This window comes from Triturus cristatus, chromosome 9 (assembly GCF_964204655.1).
Source record: "Triturus cristatus chromosome 9, aTriCri1.1, whole genome shotgun sequence".
NCBI lineage: Eukaryota > Metazoa > Chordata > Amphibia > Caudata > Salamandridae > Triturus > Triturus cristatus.
In genome coordinates, this window is record NC_140592.1 from 230,737,886 (window position 1) to 230,758,533 (window position 20,648).

The 20,648-nt window shown below is 46.8% G+C and overlaps 1 protein-coding gene and 1 pseudogene across 1 annotated transcript in view; one reads left to right on the plus strand and one right to left on the minus strand.

Annotated features, from left to right (window-relative positions):
- The window catches only part of DNAH1 (dynein axonemal heavy chain 1), a 1,256,292-nt gene that overhangs the window by 370,278 nt on the left and 865,366 nt on the right, over positions 1 to 20,648 (minus strand). Inside the window, exons 46-47 of the mRNA XM_085624793.1 lie at positions 4,380 to 4,558; positions 3,194 to 3,424 (exon numbers count right to left, since the gene is read on the minus strand). Of these exons, the coding sequence (XP_085480919.1) occupies positions 3,194 to 3,424; positions 4,380 to 4,558 (410 nt within the window). The remainder of the gene's footprint in view (positions 1 to 3,193; positions 3,425 to 4,379; positions 4,559 to 20,648) is intronic.
- LOC146797659 (uncharacterized) lies at positions 16,830 to 18,644 on the plus strand (annotated as a pseudogene).

Here is a 20,648-nt window from a genome sequence, read left to right on the forward strand (position 1 = left end):
CAACGCCTGGTAGCTATGGCATAATCAGAAGGCAATTCTCTAGAGAAAAGCAGCTGCTTTGAAGCAGTACCAACAATTTCACAGTAAAAAACACAACAAAATAAAGCAAAAAGAGCATAAAAAAGTATATTGTCTTTGAAAAACAACAGATGTTAGATGACCGAGACCTAATCATGATTTTAGGCAGACCACAATGTAGTGAAAACTAGCTAAACTAAGCAAGTCACTGTGGTCAAAGTCTCTGAAATGCAAGTAAAAATGTTTACGCAGGGCAAGGTCAAAGAATGAGCCAGGAATGTATCCTCAAGATCATACCATGAGCGCGTCCCACCATCCCCTACACCGCGATTGCAGGGTCTTCGCCATGAGTGCGAAGGCCCTTTGTGAACCAGGCCCTCAGTGTTTTCCTCAAGTGCCACCCATTATATTGAGAAAACGTGCAGTAGATGTAATCTGCACTGGATTACAAAACAACACTTCCAGAATTCTTTCACAGGTCTTATTCGTATGTGCAGTCAATATGTCTGTAGCAGAAGCACTGATTTCGTAAAATGCAATTCCGTATTTAGGAACATTTTCTGCTGCTGCCTCACTCACAGTTTTAAGTTAGGAGGTTCAAGCTCTACACAGTCTACTGACAAAAACTTTACTTCTAAACAGCCTTTCGGTTGCTGGTTACAAATGTTTGTAGACAAACAGGGCACAGTCAGTTTACTGGCCTCTTAATTCTGGTAAGGCCCGTAAAAGGAGCTACCCGCCATATTATCTGAAAAGCTGGTTCCTTTCAACCAGACATTTTGCCTTCTTGAAGGAGTTGCAAGGTCCATGTAAAATTTCAGGGGGAACTTTGAAGCACCCAGGGGAATCGGTGAAGAGAGACCAATTCGGCGGGGGACTCGTGAGCGTATCCTATCGGCATACTTCATAATATACAATATTTCCACCTCTAGATGCTCCCATGCCCTAAATATAGGTACCTTCTGTGCAAATCTAGGAGAGAAGAAGCCTGACTAATCTCCAGGAACCTTGTGATGAGACTAAGCATGTAGCACCCTTCCACATCAACAGTTACAACAACCTCAAGACTAAGGGCCTGATTACGAGTTTGGCAGATGGGATACTCTGACACAAACATGATTGGTATCCGCTCCGCCATATTACAAGTTCCATAGGATATGATGGAATTGTAATTTGGGGGATGGGATAACCGTCAAGTTTGTGACAGAGTAACCTGTCCGCCAAACTTGTAACCAGGCTCTAATTCTGAATATTAATTTTGAATTCCTTTCAAATCACTGACATGCCTTTAACCCTTACACTGCCAGGCTGCTTTTGCAGTGGTATGCCAGAGTTTTTTTATTTTTATAATTAGTGCTAGAATGTTAAGTACCTCTTTGGGCACCAATAGAAGCTATATGTTGTTTTGCCACATTCAGAGCCATGCATAGGTGCAACCTTCACATCACATCAGAATGCAGCCTGAAGATATAATGAAAAATGTGTGGATAGTTTCATTATATTAAACAGATTTGCTCAGAATTTAAATGCATTTCTCAAATGGACAAACATAAATTCTGAAATTCTAACCAAGGAAATGTTGTGAATGTCTGCAGTCTGGCAATACCAAAAATCAGTGTTTATTTTCTACCGAATATAGTCTATACAATAAAGTAATAGAGCAGATTGCCAAATTGTGGCATGAGAATGGGGACAACAGAAATTGAACTAAATGGAGAGTGTAAACACTATATATTTTCTAATTCCATATGGAGCAAGGAATCTTCTTGTATGATATAGACCTCTCTTTCATTGACTGGCAAGCTGGTAGAACACTCTGGACATGGCGTTTCTCAGCTCTATAGCAATATTTTCAAAAAGATGGTAATTTCTTCCAGTCTCCCTTGAACAGGAACACACACTGCTAAGGCTTGTTCCTCTGGGCTTCCTGAGAGTGGGGATACCAAACATCTATGGGTTTTCCGTGGGTACAGAGTGGCCACAGGTGATGAACCAGGTGCATTGCATTTAAGAAATTTGCACAGCAACTGAAAGCAAAATGCCGGGTCAGAGTACCGGTCATTAGGTTACAGATTTGACTTCTTAACATCTGTAAATTCTAAGCTGCACATTACTTGGTGTCAGACTTCCCTCACCCTGACTGGCTGGGTGATCATGCTAAATATAACGTTTGTAAGAATTTGTAGCAATCTTTGCAACACATGGTCATTTCCTCAAGTTGCTCTCCATCAGTAACACACCCATTCCAAGGCTTGACCTCCAACTGTGTTCCTCTCGATCTTCTGAGCATAGGTGGTACAAGACATGTATGGGTCTTCTATGGGCTGGAAAGGATGTGGGGAACCAGGAAATATGATCCCTTTGTGGAGGGCCTTTCCAAAAATTCCAGACTATTGTCACTAGATAATTACAAATATAGGGGCAATCACAGGGGTCAATTTCCTTTAGACTCTATCATACCAATATTGGGGGCCCTGGGGAAGGAGAGAGGACTCCACATTCCCATCAGTCCTCAATTTGGTAAACTCCTTAAGCATCTGCATTTGGAGGCTAGGTTATCATTGGCCTAGTTTTGGAAACGGTAGCTCACTCCTCCAATGCATGTCTGATGGGCAAACATTTGGTAAATTTATTCTAACGAAAAACTGACTGCACTTATACATAACCACATAGCTAAATTCTAAAATGTTTGGGCTCCTTTCGTGACATACATAAAAAGAGCTAGAAGATACAGGAGTGGCCCAACTGGTAGACCTAATGTTCTTCGATGATCCGGTATCAATGAGGTATCCCCAACCTCAGTGTCATCTTGTGATAAATAAGCAAAGCAGTGTTATCATGCCCAAGGATGTTGAACTGCTTAAATGTTTGAAGGGGGATGTATCCGTCAAAATACATGTCTCATGGTACTAAAACATTTATGCACTTGTATATAACAAGCATAACTATGCATATGCCTGGCTGTCTACTGTGGAATAGAAATAAAAATAATATGCGATTGTAATTTACATGAATAAAAAGATTCCAGAATCTTTTGAAGGTAGTAAGCACCATAACCAAGCTTTAAAGCCATGTATGTCAGCCCCAACAATCTTTAAAGAGGAATAGCAGATGTTAGGCAGTAAAGCAACAGCATGTTTTTTTCATGAAGATAGGACAGAATGTGCTTTCTTACTTTGCTTTTTTCTTCAATGAACTGATAAACTTTAACATCAGAACCGGGTGCCATGAAGTCCCCATAAAGGACTGGCTGGTCTGGAATAACCTCTTCAAAATGAGTGCCAAACTCCTGCATCTTCTTCTTCATCAGCTCATCGAACCAAATGCGATCATCGTCATTCACAAGGCGGTCCTTAAAGATACGACAGTTCTCGTGGTACCACAGCCTAAGCAAGTGCAGCTTATCCTAAAAAATAAATAAAATCGGAGATATTTGGTACACTTCATTCAGGTTTACAAGAATGCCCAGAAATGACATCATACTATACATTCCTGCTGTTATTGATGCAGGTATACCACATGATTATTGTATTACATCAAGAAATGTTCTTAATAGAGTACCACCAGAAAAAAGCCAGTGGTAAGAAAGTGAGAAAATGAGCAAAAATGTACAGCAAGTTTGTTGCCCTACATCATACTTCATTTGTCTGCCTCATGCCTAATTTCCTAGACATTACTACATCCTGCTATGACCTTAAGATTTAGCTATAGAATTTAAATAATGGCCAGAAAAGAGAAACAAGAGAAGAGGCAGATGTAAAAACTACAGTGAAGCTGGTTCCAGAGCTGTTGAAACAGCAGCATGAGAGCCAAGAATAAAAAACCTTGCGTGGGGTAAATACAACGCCATGCATTATAAAACGAGGGAGAAGGGCATCCCAGAATCAAGCAAGTAGGTTATCTGTATATACACCAAAGGGCATGTAAGTAAACTGCTAGTGTCAATAAACTACAACGCTACAATACAAAGCATGCAGAGAATGAAATAATGCCTGAAACCTGTAAGCAGAAAGCGTAGAAGAAAATGAAGATTCAAGTTGATCTAAAATGAAAATATCTTCTTTTCAAAGAAAACAAGGTGCAAGGTTGAAAAGACTAACATCCTGGGACACATTATCGATATACAGGAGATGGTCTTACTTCATACTTTAAGCAAGAGTGTGGGGACTCTTCTCATAAGACAAAGGAAGAATGGAGGTTAAGGAAGATAAGAGAATTTTTCAGAGTTTAGAAATCTGTAAACATTATTATGGAGGCCAATATTGATATTCGAAGTCTATAAAAGTCTGAAAATGAAGAAGACTGACACATAATCTTCTAGCTACCAGGTGCCTTTTTTTCAGGTTTATGCAGCAACTCACCAGCATCGTGCTTGGTACAGCCATCAGCATGCCTTGGAAAACCTTGGACATATCACGCAGGTTAAAGGTGTAATGCGACTTGGCCGGTGTAGGTAGTAGCTGGGATGTAATAGTTGCATACATGTCAATGGTGGCAGCTACAAGTGGCTCATTCAAGTTCAGAAGAGCAGGGCAGCCAGCTGCAGACAGATCAAAAAAACAATTTCTAAAAGGGTGAGACAAAATGCAATACTCAACATTTCAGTTGGTTAATCATTCAAAGTTTAGCACACAGAAGTATTCAAATGTGGAAGAGATGCATTTATTCGATTTATTGATAAAAGACTTTTCCGAGTACCTGTGTCACCTTAATAACAGACTAGGTTTGGTGCTATGATTATGAAGGTTATGCTTAAAAATCAGATAATTTAGGAAAATGTTCATGTAGAAAACTGTTCATGTTGTTTGACAGTCAGGCTTTCTGGTAGCCTCACTAATGATGTAGGCATAAGCTCACTTATAGAGAAAGCATTGATTCTCGCTTGTCTCTGGAACTCTTTTTTTGATAATTTCCCATATGACATGAACCCATATCGACCCTTGTTACCTTCTCTTTCTCATAACCCACACAATCTGACCACCGTGTATACAATAACAATCTATTCTTCTAACGGTATCATAAACGACTTATAAGTCAAAAAACTTGTCTCAACATTTAACTAACACAAGACATTTAATCATCTGTCAATTCTTAAGTAGTTGGCCGCAAATCAAGTGAGCATCCTAACTACTAATATGATTAGTTCTGTCTCTCTTAGTTAATACTTTATTAACTCATTGACAGTGATTGCCGGAAAGCAGCTAACAGGAATTTACTACTTAATAAATCTATTTTAGTGTATGTGCCTAACACAGTCCTCAATCTGTGGACAAGGAATTTGTTTCCTTGAATTTAAGTGTGGGTATCATGCTAATCCTTACCAATGGCATGGCCTGATCATGTGTCTGCTTACCCCAGCATAAACGATACTCTGCAAGTAAATTCCTCAAACTACTCCTAGCCTGCAGCTCTTCTTTGCTAAATGCATGTATTTTTCTCTTAGGAATATCAATGTAAAAATAAGCAATGTCTGGTCTGCTTTGATCTTCTTTGCACTTCTCTGGCACCAATTTCCTCTGGCATGGAACACTTCCTGCACTGCATGTCGCAGTTCTTTTTTACCACTGTGTTTTTTACAATGTGCACTATTTGATATTGTTTCATACCACATGTGCATCCCTGCACAAAATAGGCTTTTCTGCACACCACTACCCACACTTGAGGATGTTGAAGGACCCTAAGCTTTGCAAACTTAGGACCTGATTTAGTTTGGTGGAGAGGGTACTCTATTGCAAGGGCAACCGAGTTCCCGCTCCACCAAACTGAAGTTCCGCCCACATCATGTAGATTTGGGCATAAATTCATTATGTAAGGGATGGGAGCTACTCCATCTCTTCTGCAAACATACACCTCAGACAGCCCGACAGAGTAAAGACCCTCGGAGATCTGGTGATTTGACTGCCTGTGGGCAGTCAAATAGCCAGTTTTTACTATAAAACCAGGCAGTAAGGAATAAATGAAAACGTTTTATTATCCCCCACACCAATGGTGAGGGATTCATTAATTTGTATTTCAAAAGCAAAATCCCTCTTTGGGATTTTGTAATTGAAAATAAAAAAAAAGGTTAAACGTTTGACAGAGGATAGTATCATGTTGATGGAGCCATTCGTCAAAGTTTTAATACATTGACAGCGACTAATGCTCCACGTTTTTTGGATTGCGACTTACATATCATATCCCCAGTTCCATTACTGAGTTTCAAGTTCCTCTCATTTATAAGCTGCTGCTGCCTCCCTCCAATCGAGCAAAGTCCGCCCCACTTTGGTACCATGTTACACTACCTCTCTTGCATGCCATTTCAGTCTGCTCCATGAAGTCACCCTATTAGGCACATTACTTTTACATTTAATGTGAACTGTTAAGCCCATTCGAACAATATAAACATTTCTCCTGCATGTCATTCCAACCCTTCTAGCAAAATCTTCCTTTCTTGTTCCTAATGACCATTACGTTAACTCTTTGTCCCTCTGCAGAACTACTCATCATACTTCTTCAAATGTACCCTCTATTCTGCTGCTATTCCTCTTCTATAGCATGCTCAGCTAATTGCTACAGCACAAATCTGCAACACTACACTTAGGCTGTCCGGAATTCGGTTTAAACCGAATCTAAACGACAGTACCCTACCGGATGAAAATCAGCGTACTCGGTTTAAACCGAGTGTCACTGATTTTCATTGCTGTTGCACCACTTGGCCACTTGATGGAGCGAAAGCGTTAGATGCAAAGCCCCAATTTAGGCCAGAGAACAGAGCAGTTTGGAACGTGTCCCCCCCCCATTAATTTCAGGGACACACATTGGTTGGCAAGGTTGGTGGGTGGGGCCAGGTCCGATTGAAAATGCTGTCCGGACTTTGTCTGGCCCCACACACCACACCGCAGCGCACTTCATACCCCCACGACGACGAGACGACGACCGCCAGTGCTCCAAGGCCCAGCAGGTAAGTGGAAAGTGTGGGTGTTCATGTCCCCATACCACGGTTTCACAGCATCCACGCCTTCGGTGTCCTCAATTTTGTGCTGGTTCTGTAAAGTACTCTCTTTGCTTAAAGGCCAAGTGAATAATCTCCGTAAGAGTGCTTGGAAGATCTGCGTCAATATGCAAGCCCACCTCCTCAAGTTCTTTCGTTTTAGTTAATGTGTGCATATAACGAGACTGTACCATCTTTCCACCTTTAGGCATTTTCGCCGTGATTTCATTACTACTCCCAGAGCTATTGGTGGATACATCCATGGGCGTAACAAAGGCTCCGCGCAGCCTCCGCGGTGCGGGGGGGCCCCCAGCTCCAGGGGCACCCTTCGGCGCACTGGGGACTGACGAGGGGAGAGAGAGACCACACGGCCGGCGCAGGCACCGTTTATTTACAATACTCCGTGCTTGTGCAACTGCGGCCGATCTGTGTCAGCCAGTCTGAACAAATCTTCCCCTTTCGAAGGTTTGCTGCACAATATTGTCCCTGTGACACCCCCTTTGAAGTAGAGTGCAGACATGATTGAGGGAATCAAGCGAAGTGGGGTGCAGTCGGGAGTCAAGGCGCGCATGTCATCTGTATCTGCCTAGCCCTGCTGCCTAGCCCTGCTACCTACCCGAGCGTAGATCGAGGCTGCGCAGGGTGAGGGTTTTCGATCAAGCTGCATGTCAAACCTGTAGGCAAGCCCTTATTGCAGCACTCGTATACCTGCCCAAACAGAAGTGGGGGACCACGAGTCGATAGCCCACAGATGGAAACAAGCCATTACCGTTACCAAAGGATGACGTGGCCGAACAGTTTCATTTTAGAAAACTTTGCACCATTTCCTACTGTCTCTGCTCTAACAGTGCCGCTACTTGGGTGTCCCGGGCAGCGTTGCCACTGATTGGCTTCATTCACAGCATGGCATGGCAGCACTTGTATTCAGACTCGAAGCTGCTTAGAAGCCGGCAGCGGCAGCAGTGTAAAAAAATTATTATTGGACTTACAGGGCTTCGCCCCCCCCCCCCCAGTTGTGTGTGGCAGCCCGGGATGAGACTGGTTCCCGGCGCACATACAGCCGCACCCGAGCACTTCACAGGTCTTTAAAAGACCATTTGCATGTTAATGAGGCCTCGCTGTTGTTTCACCCCTTCTAAGAGTCCCTGCAGGTCCACTCTGCCTATGGCTTAAAAGATTTAGCCCCCCCCGAAATTTTTTCTTACCCCCCCCCCCGAAAGTTGGTTCTAGTTGCGCCTATGCTGTGCCCTCATGATTTACGATTAGTATTTACGGGCATAAAACATGATTGAGGGAATCAAGCGAAGTGGGGTGCAGTCAGAGTCAAGGCACGCATGTCATCTGTATCTGCCTAGCCCTGCTACCTACCCGAGCGTAGATCGAGGCTGCGCAGGGTGAGGGTTTTCGATCAAGCTGCAAATCAAACCTGTAGGCAAGCCCTTATTGCAGCACTCATATACCTGCCCAAACAGAAGTCGGGGACCACGAGTCGATAGCCCACAGATGGATACAAGCCATTACCGTTATCAAAGGATGACGTGGCCGAGCAGTTTCATTTTAGAAAACTTTGCACAACCACCATTTCCGACTGTCTCTGCTCTAACAGTGCTGCTACTTGGGTGTCCCGGGCAGCGTTGCCACTGATTGACTCTGAGCTGGTCGAGATTCAGTACATAGGATGCTACGATGACTAAACCATGGAGGAGACTAATGCACAGGCTCTTCACTAAACCACTCACTTTATGAATGTTATTTAAGTGAATCAGAGCAGTGTACACTGTGTACGCGAGGTATTTATTCCTCCATCCTCCTTTTGACCATTACCTTGCTCATCACCTCTGACTGTCTCCGTCTTGCATGTCCCACCGTGCCACATTCAGGCCCGGGTCCCTGGCTTCATTCACAGCATAGCACTCTGCCTATGGCTTAAAAGATTCAGCCCCCCGAAAATTTGGCATGGATGTTCTCGCCAAGACCCTGCTCTACATCTCTTTCTTTCTTACAAAGTCGACAATGTATATTTATTAGACGTTGTGTTTCATGAAGAAGGTTAACTTGTATTCTGCACACACTAGTTATTTTGCACATGTAAATAAATATGCTGATTTTGTAGATTGGAGAGTAACTTGTTTTTGGAGTGCTGTTGTTTTATTAAGGAAAAGTGCAAAACAAAAAAGCTGACTGACAGTTAGTAGCAATACCACAATGCTTCTCCTGTGCATTGTTAGATTTAACCATAACTACAGAGGCGCCAGTAAAGCCTCTAAATAGTATGTTTTTGTGTGCGTGCGTGTTTATCAATAACATCTCCATGTAAATTCATTACATAGTGGTTGCAGCTTTTCTGTAGTAAAGGTTAGAACATGTAATCCGTAGGAAAAATATTTTGGGTCTTGCTAAAAAACCTTTTTTCTTAATTCGACGAACATGCACGTTACGTTGCCATAAAATGTATTCCACTTTTGCTTGACCACAAAAGGTTTTCAACCAATTGATGAAAGCGTTCAAAAGTTATAGGGAAGGAGGAGCCTAGCGCTTGACCAAGATGGCCGCGTGAGCCTTGAGCTCCCGCTACCCTCGCGCCCTCCGGCAATCATCCTGTCCTAAATCCTGATTTTCATGCACGGAATCCTGCAGATGAGTCACAGCTGGGGCGATTGACGTTGTCCGGGCCAAGATCGCCCACCGGGGACCGAAGTTGTGCACGGCGGAAGATTGCGGCCTACCTCCGAAGGATGCCAGGGGCTTGCGTTGGCAGGATGCCCGGCCACTAATTGAACAACAGCGGCCTTGGGAGGTGTGAACTGACGGACGGATGCCGTGGCACTTTCACTTTCGCTTTCTCGCCCTTTGTTTGCTCCGGGTTGGGAGTGCGTCATACAGATCCTCTGTTGTCTGGCAGACCTCCACCCGGTCCTGACTGGCTGTTGAAGACCTAGTCGTACCTGTCTCCTCTACCTGAGTGAGGGACGTCCTCTTGCGACTGACCGTCCTGCTGTCCGAGATGTCGACCAAATCGGAGGCAGACAGGTCGAGGTCTAAGACTACCAGGCGGGGAGGCTATATCCAATCCAACAATATGGATCGTTATGCCCAGCAGAAGGGGTCGCCTGGTGGATCGGGACCGTCGCTGGAAGCACAGAAGGCCGATTCATCCCCAGCCTCGGAGTTATCATTGCAGGATATCAAGGGGGCGATAGATGGGATGCAATCTTCGATTGGGCGACAGTTCGAGACCCTGGCGCACAAGGTGGACATGATTTTGGTCGATGTCAACTTGATTCGCGCGGACCTGGGAAAAACCAATGAGCGGGTCAAGTCCCTGGACCTCAAGACTACTGGCCTCGCGGACGATGTCTCGGAACTCCAGGCTGAGGTCCGCAAGCTACGAACCGCGAATGACCTCTCCGCTCGCCGGCTCGAGGACTTTGAAGGTCGGACCCGGCGCAATAATGTGCGCATTATTGGGGTCCCGGAAACTTCGGAGGAGCTCTCCGTGGACCTCCTCGTCGAGGATCTGGTGGTGAATCATCTTGCGCCAAAGGGCCTCGGCAAGTTTTTCGCGGTTGAGTGGGCTCACCGAGTGCCTGGCGGACGGCCTAAGGTGGGAGCCCCCCCGCAGCCGATTGTCGCCCGGATCTTCCACTTTCGAGATCGGGACGCTATCCTGCAAGCATCGAGGGTGACAGGCCCGGTGCCTTTTCAAAATGCCTCTGTGAGCTTTTACCCTGATTTCACCCAGATGGTGCAGAAACAGAGGCAAAGTTTCCTGGGGGTGAAGCGGCGGCTTAGGGATATGGACCTGAAGTATGCCATGCTTTTCCCCGCTAAGCTGCGTGTGGTATATGAGGATCGGACTTTCTTCTTCGAATCGCCGGACATGGCAGGGGACTGGTTGGATGCACTCCCTCGGCGACAGCCCGGCCGGGACGGCGTGGATGGGGTGGAAGGCGACCGGGATGGACGGAGGTGATACCTTCGGTGCTGGCCTGCTTCGATTCAGCCCTGGACAGTGACTCGCACCTTATTGCAGTAATGGGAGGGCGGCGGGGGGAAGATAGGGGCTCTTTCCTCCCTTGGGGTGCTTTTTGTAGATTTGTTTCTGGTAGGGCGACAGGCACACTGCAAGTTGGGGGGGCTTTGTAAGCTGACGCAGGGGTGCAGGGTGGGGGGGGGGGTTTCAGGATGTTGGGGTTGTTGTTTGGGGTTGTTGTTTTTTCTTGCAAGGCGTAGCAATGACTGTCAGAATTGTCCGATTGTGGTTCTCTGGGGGGGGGGGAGGTTTCTTTGTGTTCAGGGATGGGGAATAGGGGCTTAAACGTACTCAGCTGGAATGTTAATGGCTTAGGGGACCGTATAAAACGGGGAATAGTCCTGCAATTTTTTAAACGGACCTTGCCAGATGTGGTCCTCTTGCAGGAGACCCACCTTATAGGGAATATGTGTTATGCACTTAACAGAAAGGGCTACAAATTCATTGCTCACTCGGGGTTTTCCTCGGGATCCAGGGGTGCGGGCATACTTGTCAGAGCTTCCCTACCATTTGAGGTCGACTCCACCATTGCTGATGATAGGGGGCGCTTTGTGGCCGTGTCGGGGAGGTGGGAGGGCAGAACGTTGGTTTTGGTTTCTGTTTATGTCCCTCCTGCCTTGCAGGCCTCCACGTTTGCTGATCTGGGCAAGGCCTTGTTGGAACTCCCCGAAGGGATGCTAGTTGTGGGAGGGGACTTCAATGCGGTTGGTTCTGGAATGCTAGATAGGTACCCGCCCAGAGACACCGGGGGGGCTCAGAAGTGGCTTCCCGACTTTATTGATACTTTTGGCCTGGTAGATTGTTGGAGGCTGCGGCACCCCACTCAGCGACAATACACCTTCCATTCCGGGGCCCACGGGAGTCTCTCCCGGATTGATTATCTGCTCACTCTGGCGGCACACGCCTCTTTGGTAACTGAGGTTAGGCACATGGCACGGGGCATATCAGATCATTCACCGGTGTGGGCACGTCTGGACATAGGCCGGGTGGCGGGGGGCAGGGTGGCTCCCATTAACCCCTGGTACTTTCGGGACCCCAAGCTGCGCAGCGCGTTGCTGGAGACAGTTGACCACTATTTTCGAGAAAATCAGGGCTCAGTTGACTCCGCGGTGTCCTTGTGGGAAGCTTTTAAGGCTGTACTGAGAGGAGAAGCCTTGTCCTTGGTAGTGGCCGCCAAGCGGCGGAGAGACGCCTAGGTGATACAAGTGGAGGACGAGATAGCGGCTCTAGAGTTGGTCTTGGAGGGGGATATTGAGACGTCCACGCTGCACAATTTGAGCCTGAAGCAATTGGAGTATAGGGATCTGGTGACAAATGCCGCCAAGACCCTCCACAGGGAGCAGCAGGGGCGGTTGTATGATGTTGGTGATAAGGCCGGGAAATTGCTGGCATGGCTGGACAAAAAGGAGCGTGTTAATCGTGTGGTGCCGGAGTTGTTGACGGATGGGGGAGAGGTTGTCACTGATCCCGACGGTATAGTCCGGTGTTTCTCGGACTATTTTCGTACGGTATACGCCTCGGTCTCGGATAGACCGACTGAGGACTCGTGTGATCTTCTGCGTGACATCGCTCTGCCCTGCCTTTCCGCCATTGATAGGGAGGACCTCGATGGTGATATCACTGTAGACGAAGTGGCAGGTGCTATCCGTGCGTTGCGCTCTGGTAAGGCTTCGGGCCCAAATGGTCTGCCGATAGAGCTGTACAAGCTTTGTCCGAATAAGTTGGCTCCTCACTTGACCGCCATGTTCGTGGAGGCGCGGGAGAACGGGTTTCTTCCGCTCGATCAACGGCTGGCGACAATTGTGGTAATACATAAAGACGGAAAGCCCCGGGATAGGTATGGTTCCTATCGGCCGATCTCGCTCCTCAACGCCGAGCCGAAAATCCTTGCCAAGATTCTTGCGAACCGCCTGGTCCGGGTACTTGGCGACTTGATCCACCCGGATCAGTCGGGCTTTATCCCGCACCGTAACACTGCACTAAACCTTAGACGCCTCCATGGAGTGATTGCCAGGACGGGTACGATGCGAGAGCTGGCTATTGTGGCGTCCCTCGACGCCACGATGGCCTTTGATACGGTAGAGTGGGCATACTTGTGGGCGGTGCTGGCCAAATTCGGATTCGGGCCTGGATTCGTGGGGTGGGTGAGGCTGCTCTATGAGGGGCCTCTTGCAAGCGTCGTGGTGAACGGGCGGGCGTCGGCACCTTTCGAGCTCGGGAGAGGCACCCGGCAGGGTTGCCCCCTGTCGCCGTTGCTGTTTGCCCTTGCTCTTGAGCCATTGGCGGCGTGGATACGGTGGCACCCGGATATACGTGGGATTCGCTGGTCGCCTGACCACGAAGACCGTATTTCACTCTACGCCGACGACATTCTGTTATATCTTGCCTCGCCTAAGAAATCTCTGATAGTGGTTTGTGACGTCTTGACATCTTTCGGTAGAAACTCGGGCCTAGTCATTAATTGGGGGAAGTCACACTTGTATGTCCTGTGTGGGGATGTCCCGCCTGTCCCGCGTAACTGTTCGATCCAGATAGCCCAGCAGGGCTTTTTGTATTTGGGGATCTATATTTCCACCGACCCCATCTTGCGCTACGAGAAGAACTTGCTCCCTCCCTTGGCGCGCCTGCGGCGGGATGTGGCGGGCTGGCGGCGATTGCCGCTCTCCCTCCTTGGCCGCGCTGCACTGTTTAAAATGATGTCCCTTCCCCGTTTCCTCTATGCCCTGCAGAAAACTCTTGACCTGGTCCCGGCCAGCTATTTCCGTGAGATCGAAAGTCACCAGTGCGCGCTCTTATGGGACGGGCGTCCGCGTATCGCAGTCGCTAAGTTGACGCTTCCGTGGTACGACGGTGGTATCGCGCTTCCAGACATTCTACGTTATTACTGGGCCACCCAGTTGAGCGCGATTAACCATGGTGTCTATGGTCCGGCGCTGAGCCCTGGCTTCGCCATGGACTGCTGGTTGCTCCGTGGGGGTAACTACCACAGAGCGTTGTATTCGAAATCGTCGGACCTCACCCTCACGGGGCCCACCAGAGTGGCCGTCCATGTGTGGAAGGTGGCGACGGACTCGCTGGGCTGGAGGGGTAAGCTTACCCTTGCCACCCCCCTGTTTGACTCCGAGATTCTGGGGAAGCTTTGGCGCACAAAAGGGTTCGAGAAATGGGATTTGATTGGCATATCCAGGGTTGGAGACCTTTTGGTTAAGGGTAAGATAAAGTCGTTCGAGGAGCTGCAGAAGGAATACGAGCTGGGGAGCACAGAGTTCTTGCGTTATGCTCAAGTGCGCCACGCCTTGCGGTCAGTCCTTGTGGAGGGGGAGAAGGTGCCCGAGTCCTCTCCGTCGGAGGATCGGATCTTGGATGGTCACATGCCAGAGAGCACGATCTCGCTCATTTATAAGAAGCTTATCAATGTTCGGGCGGATCTTCTCCTAGGGTTGCGCGCTCAATGGACCAGGGACGGCCTTGAACTAGATGATGAGGATTGGCAGTACGCAGTTTCTTCTCCCAAAGAGGTCGCTATCCCCGCGCGCCTGCGGCTGGTGCAGCTTAAAATAATCCATAGGGTCTATGTGACGGGGCCCAGGTTGGTCCACATGGGTTTCTCTGAGGAGGGCTTATGTAAGAGAGGCTGTGGTATGGTGGGTACCTTCCTCCATATTATTTGGGAATGCGGTGCGATTATGGAGTTCTGGAGGCAAGTCCACGAGGCGATGGGGGAGGTGACAGGAATTGTTATGCAGCCTGAGGCGCGATGTTGTCTCCTGAATGTCTGGAGTCCTACTGACCACAACGCGGCACAGACTCAGTGGGTGACCCTGGGGAACATGGTGGCCAAGCGCGATATCGCTCGGCTGTGGGGCTCCAATAGGCCTCCCACATTGACAGCGTGGATGGAAAACATGGACTGGAGCATGTTTAGGGAGAAGACAGTGTATTGTGCTCGAGGGCGCCCTCGGAAATGGCACGCTGTGTGGGGGCCATGGAACCAGTACAGAGGGGACATATGCCTGCCCCCCGACCCGGATCCGCCTGAGGAGCAACTTTCCCCTTAGTCTTTTTCCGGCTTTGACTTTCCCGCTGATATGTGACTGTTTCTAGAGTCTCTGCCTTTCCCTCCTTTCCCTTACTATAGACCTGTGCCTGTTGGACGTGATGGGGCTCGTCCCCCCTGATGGGAACCTCTCTTGGTGTTTACAGTACCTTTCGCCTTGCTTGTGTTTAGGGTTGTATTTATGTTTATGCAAAATAGAACCTTTGGCTCTCCTGTCAGTGATATGTGGATGCAAACATGTGTTGAATCTCTAAAGCTGCCGTACCTCCGGGTTGTCGGCTGAATAGCTGTGTCACCGATCTACAATAAAGGTTTTAAAAAAAAAAATTAAAAAAAAGTTATAGGGAAGAAGTGCCTATTATGGATGGGTCTTTGCGAAATGTGTATGTTAATTGTTTGGACAGCATGATAAAACTGCCTGACCAGTATGTCATCGAACGTTGTACACAGAGGCCTCTGTCTTGAGTGTGCTTTTCTGAATTTGGTGAAGTCTTGTTGAGAACATTTGGCGTACGTTTAAAAATGGAATGTATAAGTTTCTGGGCAGGAAGTGTAAAATCTTTGCAGGCATTCCTGGGCCTAATTTTTCAGGGGGGAGGGTTTTATATAGCGGAGGTATCAGAGTGCTTTACATGAGCACCAGTTGCGGTACAACCTCTCCTGACATTGTTTAGTGCAACACAGAGTGCAGGGCGCGAAGACAGACAAGAGAATGGGGAGCCGAGGTGTGAATGGCCAAAGGGCCAGAGCAACACCAGGCCCCCTGCCTGTCTCACATGGAGGGGAAAGGAGCTATTGTGTTCTGGCGTCTGTCTTACTACAGCCGCACCTGAGTACTTCACAGGTCTGTAAAAGACCATTTTACTTAACAAGGCTTTCTTGTTTTTCTCCCCTTCTTAGAGCCCCTGCATCTCCATTCTGCCGATTGCTGGAAGAATCCCCCCCCCCCCGAAATTTGACTGTAGTTGCGCATCTGGGAGCTATGTAAGTATATTTACGCCGCTGGTCCTTATTACTGTTGAACTGTATATGAATGTTTCATATTGTACACATGGATTCAACATTCCCCTTTCATTAAGCTGCACATTCTCCTGACAATAGGTTACCTGACCTGCATCTGTATATACATCGCATTTATTTGGACTTTTTTAAAGCGTGAAATTGGCCTAAGGGCTTTCGACCACCAAGTATTAATCACTTTTAGGCAAGCTGGAGGTTAGCTAATGTGCATACACCCCGAACCGATTCGTTTTAACAGCATGTTGGTTAAAATGCATGTAGGATACCAAGGATACAGATTTTTAATGTTTACAATCAAAAGCATTTAGACACTGCAATTTGCCAGTTTTCGTGAATGTTCCTGTTAGAGCCCTGATGGCTGAAGGTTTTGCTTCATGGTCAGCTATTGCAACAAACACATTTTGAAGACTTTCGCATCCTTAGTCAATTCAAGGCCAAGAGGACAAGGGAGAGAGTCCCAGAGTGAGGAATCTGAGCCACATTGTGCCCATCGTTGAAACGCATTTTTCATGTCAGATTGGACTGAGAGTCTCATTAGGGTGGCTGGGTAGACTTTTTGTTTGGTGTCATCAGGCTTTAAAGATAAAATGGATTCTTATGCTATGCCTCAAATATGTGTTCGTCAATTTCACCAATTGGTTGGCAGCCTGTTTAGTGGCATCGTTATTTTTTCAACAGTACACAACCGGTTTCTAAGTGTTTCTTTTATGATCTAGTTTGCGCAGAACAACATGCCCCGCAGAATAAAGACGGCAGAAGATTATGTGCTGGAAAACAAAGATTTCATGGTTGAAGAAGTGCGTGGGCAAAAGATGTTAATTTGCAGGTTTTGCAGAGTGACTGTCCCAATAGTAACTGGGAAGACTGCAAGACGAATTGCTGAACATCTTGTCACCAAGACCCACTTGAAAATGAAAGAGCCACCTAATAGCGACAGCCTATGCCAGATGTCTCTTGCTGAGAAAATGACACGCTTCAAAAGAAAACGTGAGGAAGAAATGGATGTGGCACATGAATTTGTACGTGGCCTAGTGCAATCTGGAACCAGCTTACACCAAGCCGATGGACCCATTGGGAATGTGTTCCGCAAGCGTGCACCAGCATGCAAAACATTACCAAGAGCAACACAAATGTATGACAAATACCTACCAGAGGTGTTCCTTGCAGATATTGAACATATTTCAGAGTTACTCCAAGGTGATGTAAAGATCTCTGTTACGCTTGATGAAACCCCAGAGATGCGTAGTGACCCAGCAGTGGCAGTGCTAATCACATTTTGTGATGCAAAAAATGGATGGTACAGACGTAGCATCATGGCAGATCTAGATGTACTGGAAACATGCAACGCAGTGTCACTTGGAATGCTGCTGCAGAGAGTTCTTACCAAGTTTAACAAAGATTGGAGTGATATTGTTTGTATTTGCAGCGATTCCGCTACGTATATGAAAAAGTTATGTGATGACCTGTCAAAAGCAATACCTGAGCTGAAGTGTTTCCCTGTAAGAGATCCATGCCATTTGCTAGATGGTATGCTGAAAGCAGCTCTACAATCTTCTGAGCTAATGAAGAATGCTATTGATTTTGTAGTCCATTCAGGTGCACTGTTTCGGTATGCGCGGGAACTAAAACGCAAATATTTCTCATTTTGTGTTTTGTGTGGCAGCAAAGAAAAAGTAATCCCAACTGTGTCATTTAGTCGGTGGTTCTCAGTCCTAGAGGCTGTGAATGCAATTTTATCTATGTGGCGACCGTTTACTGATTTTCTGCTTAGTGATGATGCAAAAGGCAAGAAATGTGAGGATCTTCGGGTGCATATTGATAGCGATGTAAAAAAAAGTACATTGTACTGCATTCTTAGATTCCTACAGGAAAACATGACTGCTGTAGTGGACATAATCAAAAAACTAGAGTCAGAAAACACCCTGGTCTACCAAGTGTTCAGCATAATTGGTGTAGATGTCAAACATCTCCTCGAGAGTAGGCTAGGCGACACTTTTAGTGACTTTGGCACTGCAACATGTTCCCTGTTAGAATGCTTGCCACTTGGTAAGCAGAGAAGTGTTGAGGACCAATTCAGGAAATTTTATTTCACAATGCATGAGAAATGGCTAGCTATGATGCATAGAAATGTCCCTTCACCAACCATGGCGTTTGAAGCCAATGAAGCCTCACTTTGGTACTCTGCGCAAGTGTTAGATCCCTTCCGTAAAGGGGAATTTTCTCCAGACTTTGCGAAGTACAGCTTCATTTTTGACCGCTTTAACACCTCGGAGGGCATATGCACCCACTTCAACGCATATGTCGCTGAACCTCGCCCAGAGAATGTCAACCTTGAGGTGCACCAGTATTGGCATGGAAAGCTACGTCAGTGGCCAGAGTTGGCAAATTGTGTACTGTCTGTTTTGGCGTTGCCAGTCTCAAGTGCCAATGTCGAGAGGGCCTTTTCCCAAATAAAAGTGTACATGGGTAGGAAAGAGAGAGCGCGAATGACCAAAGATTCACTGAAAAAATATTGTATGGTGTACTAAAATAAATTCGACTTGTAAAAATGTATTTTAACCTCATATACACTGTACATAGACTGTCTATATTCCATGCACCAATTAAGAAGGCAAACAATAATAAAAGCAAAGCGTCCCATAAACACCGGTAAAACACCGTTTCAGTTGTTTTTTTGGGGCGAAAATGAGTAACCACTGAAAAGCACTGTTTTTTTGAGGTTTTGAAATCACTGGAAAACACTGAAAAAACACCATCAGAATTCACCCAAAATAGAAACTGAAAACAGGAAAGCCTAACTACACTCCATCACAGCCTGTTAACCACTAATAAAGCATCCGCACATTTCTCCAGTGTGCCACACTCATTACCTCACTGTTTCCCCCTACATTGCAAACCAATGTTCTAGCATGTCACCCCAGATCTACTGCATTCCACTTTACTTCATGACCAGCTCTTCAAAATGCTGCACATTTACCCCTACATACCATTCTTCCACTACTACCTGTGGCTCCACCACAATTATGGCACCACACTATTCTGCAAGGGGACAGAAATCGATGACAGCTGACCACCTGCAAGTCTTTACGAATAACCACAATCTGCTTGTTGTCTGGAGCCATGGGAACCCACAAGCTATGGAGGCCACTTTTAATTCTGCTGTGCATCATATGCTTGCGGAGTGACACCTGGCTTGTGGCAAGGGATGTTGGTTCTGGGTTGAAGAAGTGCCAGCTTTTGGCTTGCACCCTTCTAGGTTTCACCGGTCCTCCCCAGCTTTACAATCCTGCACGCGGCCCCACTGGAACTCTTTGGCGGGTTAGGGCAGAGACCTTACGGGACACGGTGTTTTCTGAAGAGCTCATGACTAAATCCTAAAATATATTGATCAAGCCAATCATGGCACTGTTAACAGCATTGGTATGGTGTGTGTGGCTTGCAAGGCCACAATCAAGGGTAGGTGCATAGCCAAGTAGAATGGAATCCTGAATTGTCTGTCTCACCTGGAGTGCAAGCTTAAGGGGCTGGAACAGATTGTTACCATAGGGCAGAACGGTCCTGTGATTGAGCAGATCAGGGACAAACTCTCTGGAATTAATGAAGTGATGGAGAGAAAGTGTAAATTCTGTGGTAAGTATGCGTCAGCTCGTGGCTAAGGGGAAGGAGAGCACATCACTAGCTGATATGATCAAACACCCTTGGGCAACACATGATGTTCTCAAAGGAGAAGATGTAAATAGTTCACACTGCTAGCATACTGAATATTATTTCACAATACTAGCAGATGTTATACACTCCCATGGGCTCACACACCCCCTCTCAAAATGCAGAATACTTAAATGACACTGCTCTGGGCTGGCTAGGTGATGCTCATCTCCTTTTCCTCACACAGCGCTTCAGTCTTACAGGAGTTTGAGAGGTTATTGGGAGGCTCCCTCCTGGTAAGGCACTGGGCTCTGATGGGTTGTCAGCGGAATTTTATAAGCGTCATGCTGCTCTACTAGATCAACATCTGCTGGTAGACTTTGAGAAGGCCGGAACGCATCGTCTGCTCCCTCATCGATGACAGAAGCTAACATTATTAAACCTCTGAATCCAAGGAATCAGTGTGTACAAATGAATTCGTCACACCCCTTTCACTGCTTAACTGTGATGCCAAAATCCTCACCAAATTAGTAGCCAACCGTATAAAACTTTTTATTCCTGACCTGTTGATACTGAACCTCTGTGTGTTTATTCCGGGCCAATCGACAACCCATACCTTGAGCATGCTCTCTGCTCTGCTGCAGGATATAGATCTGGACATTGATGCTATCTTTCTAGATGCTTTCCATTCCCTAGAATGGGCATACCTGTTCACCATACTGCGTAAAAAATGGGCTGGCCTCAGCCATTCCTGAAATGGATTTGGCTGGTATATTCTTACCCGGTGGCCGGTGTCTGGGTTATTGGGGTCAATGCATCACCTATTGCTGTCTCACGTGGCACAAAGCTGGGCTGTGCAATCTCTTCTCTAGCACTGGAGCTACTTGCTGCTAAGCTTTGCCAGC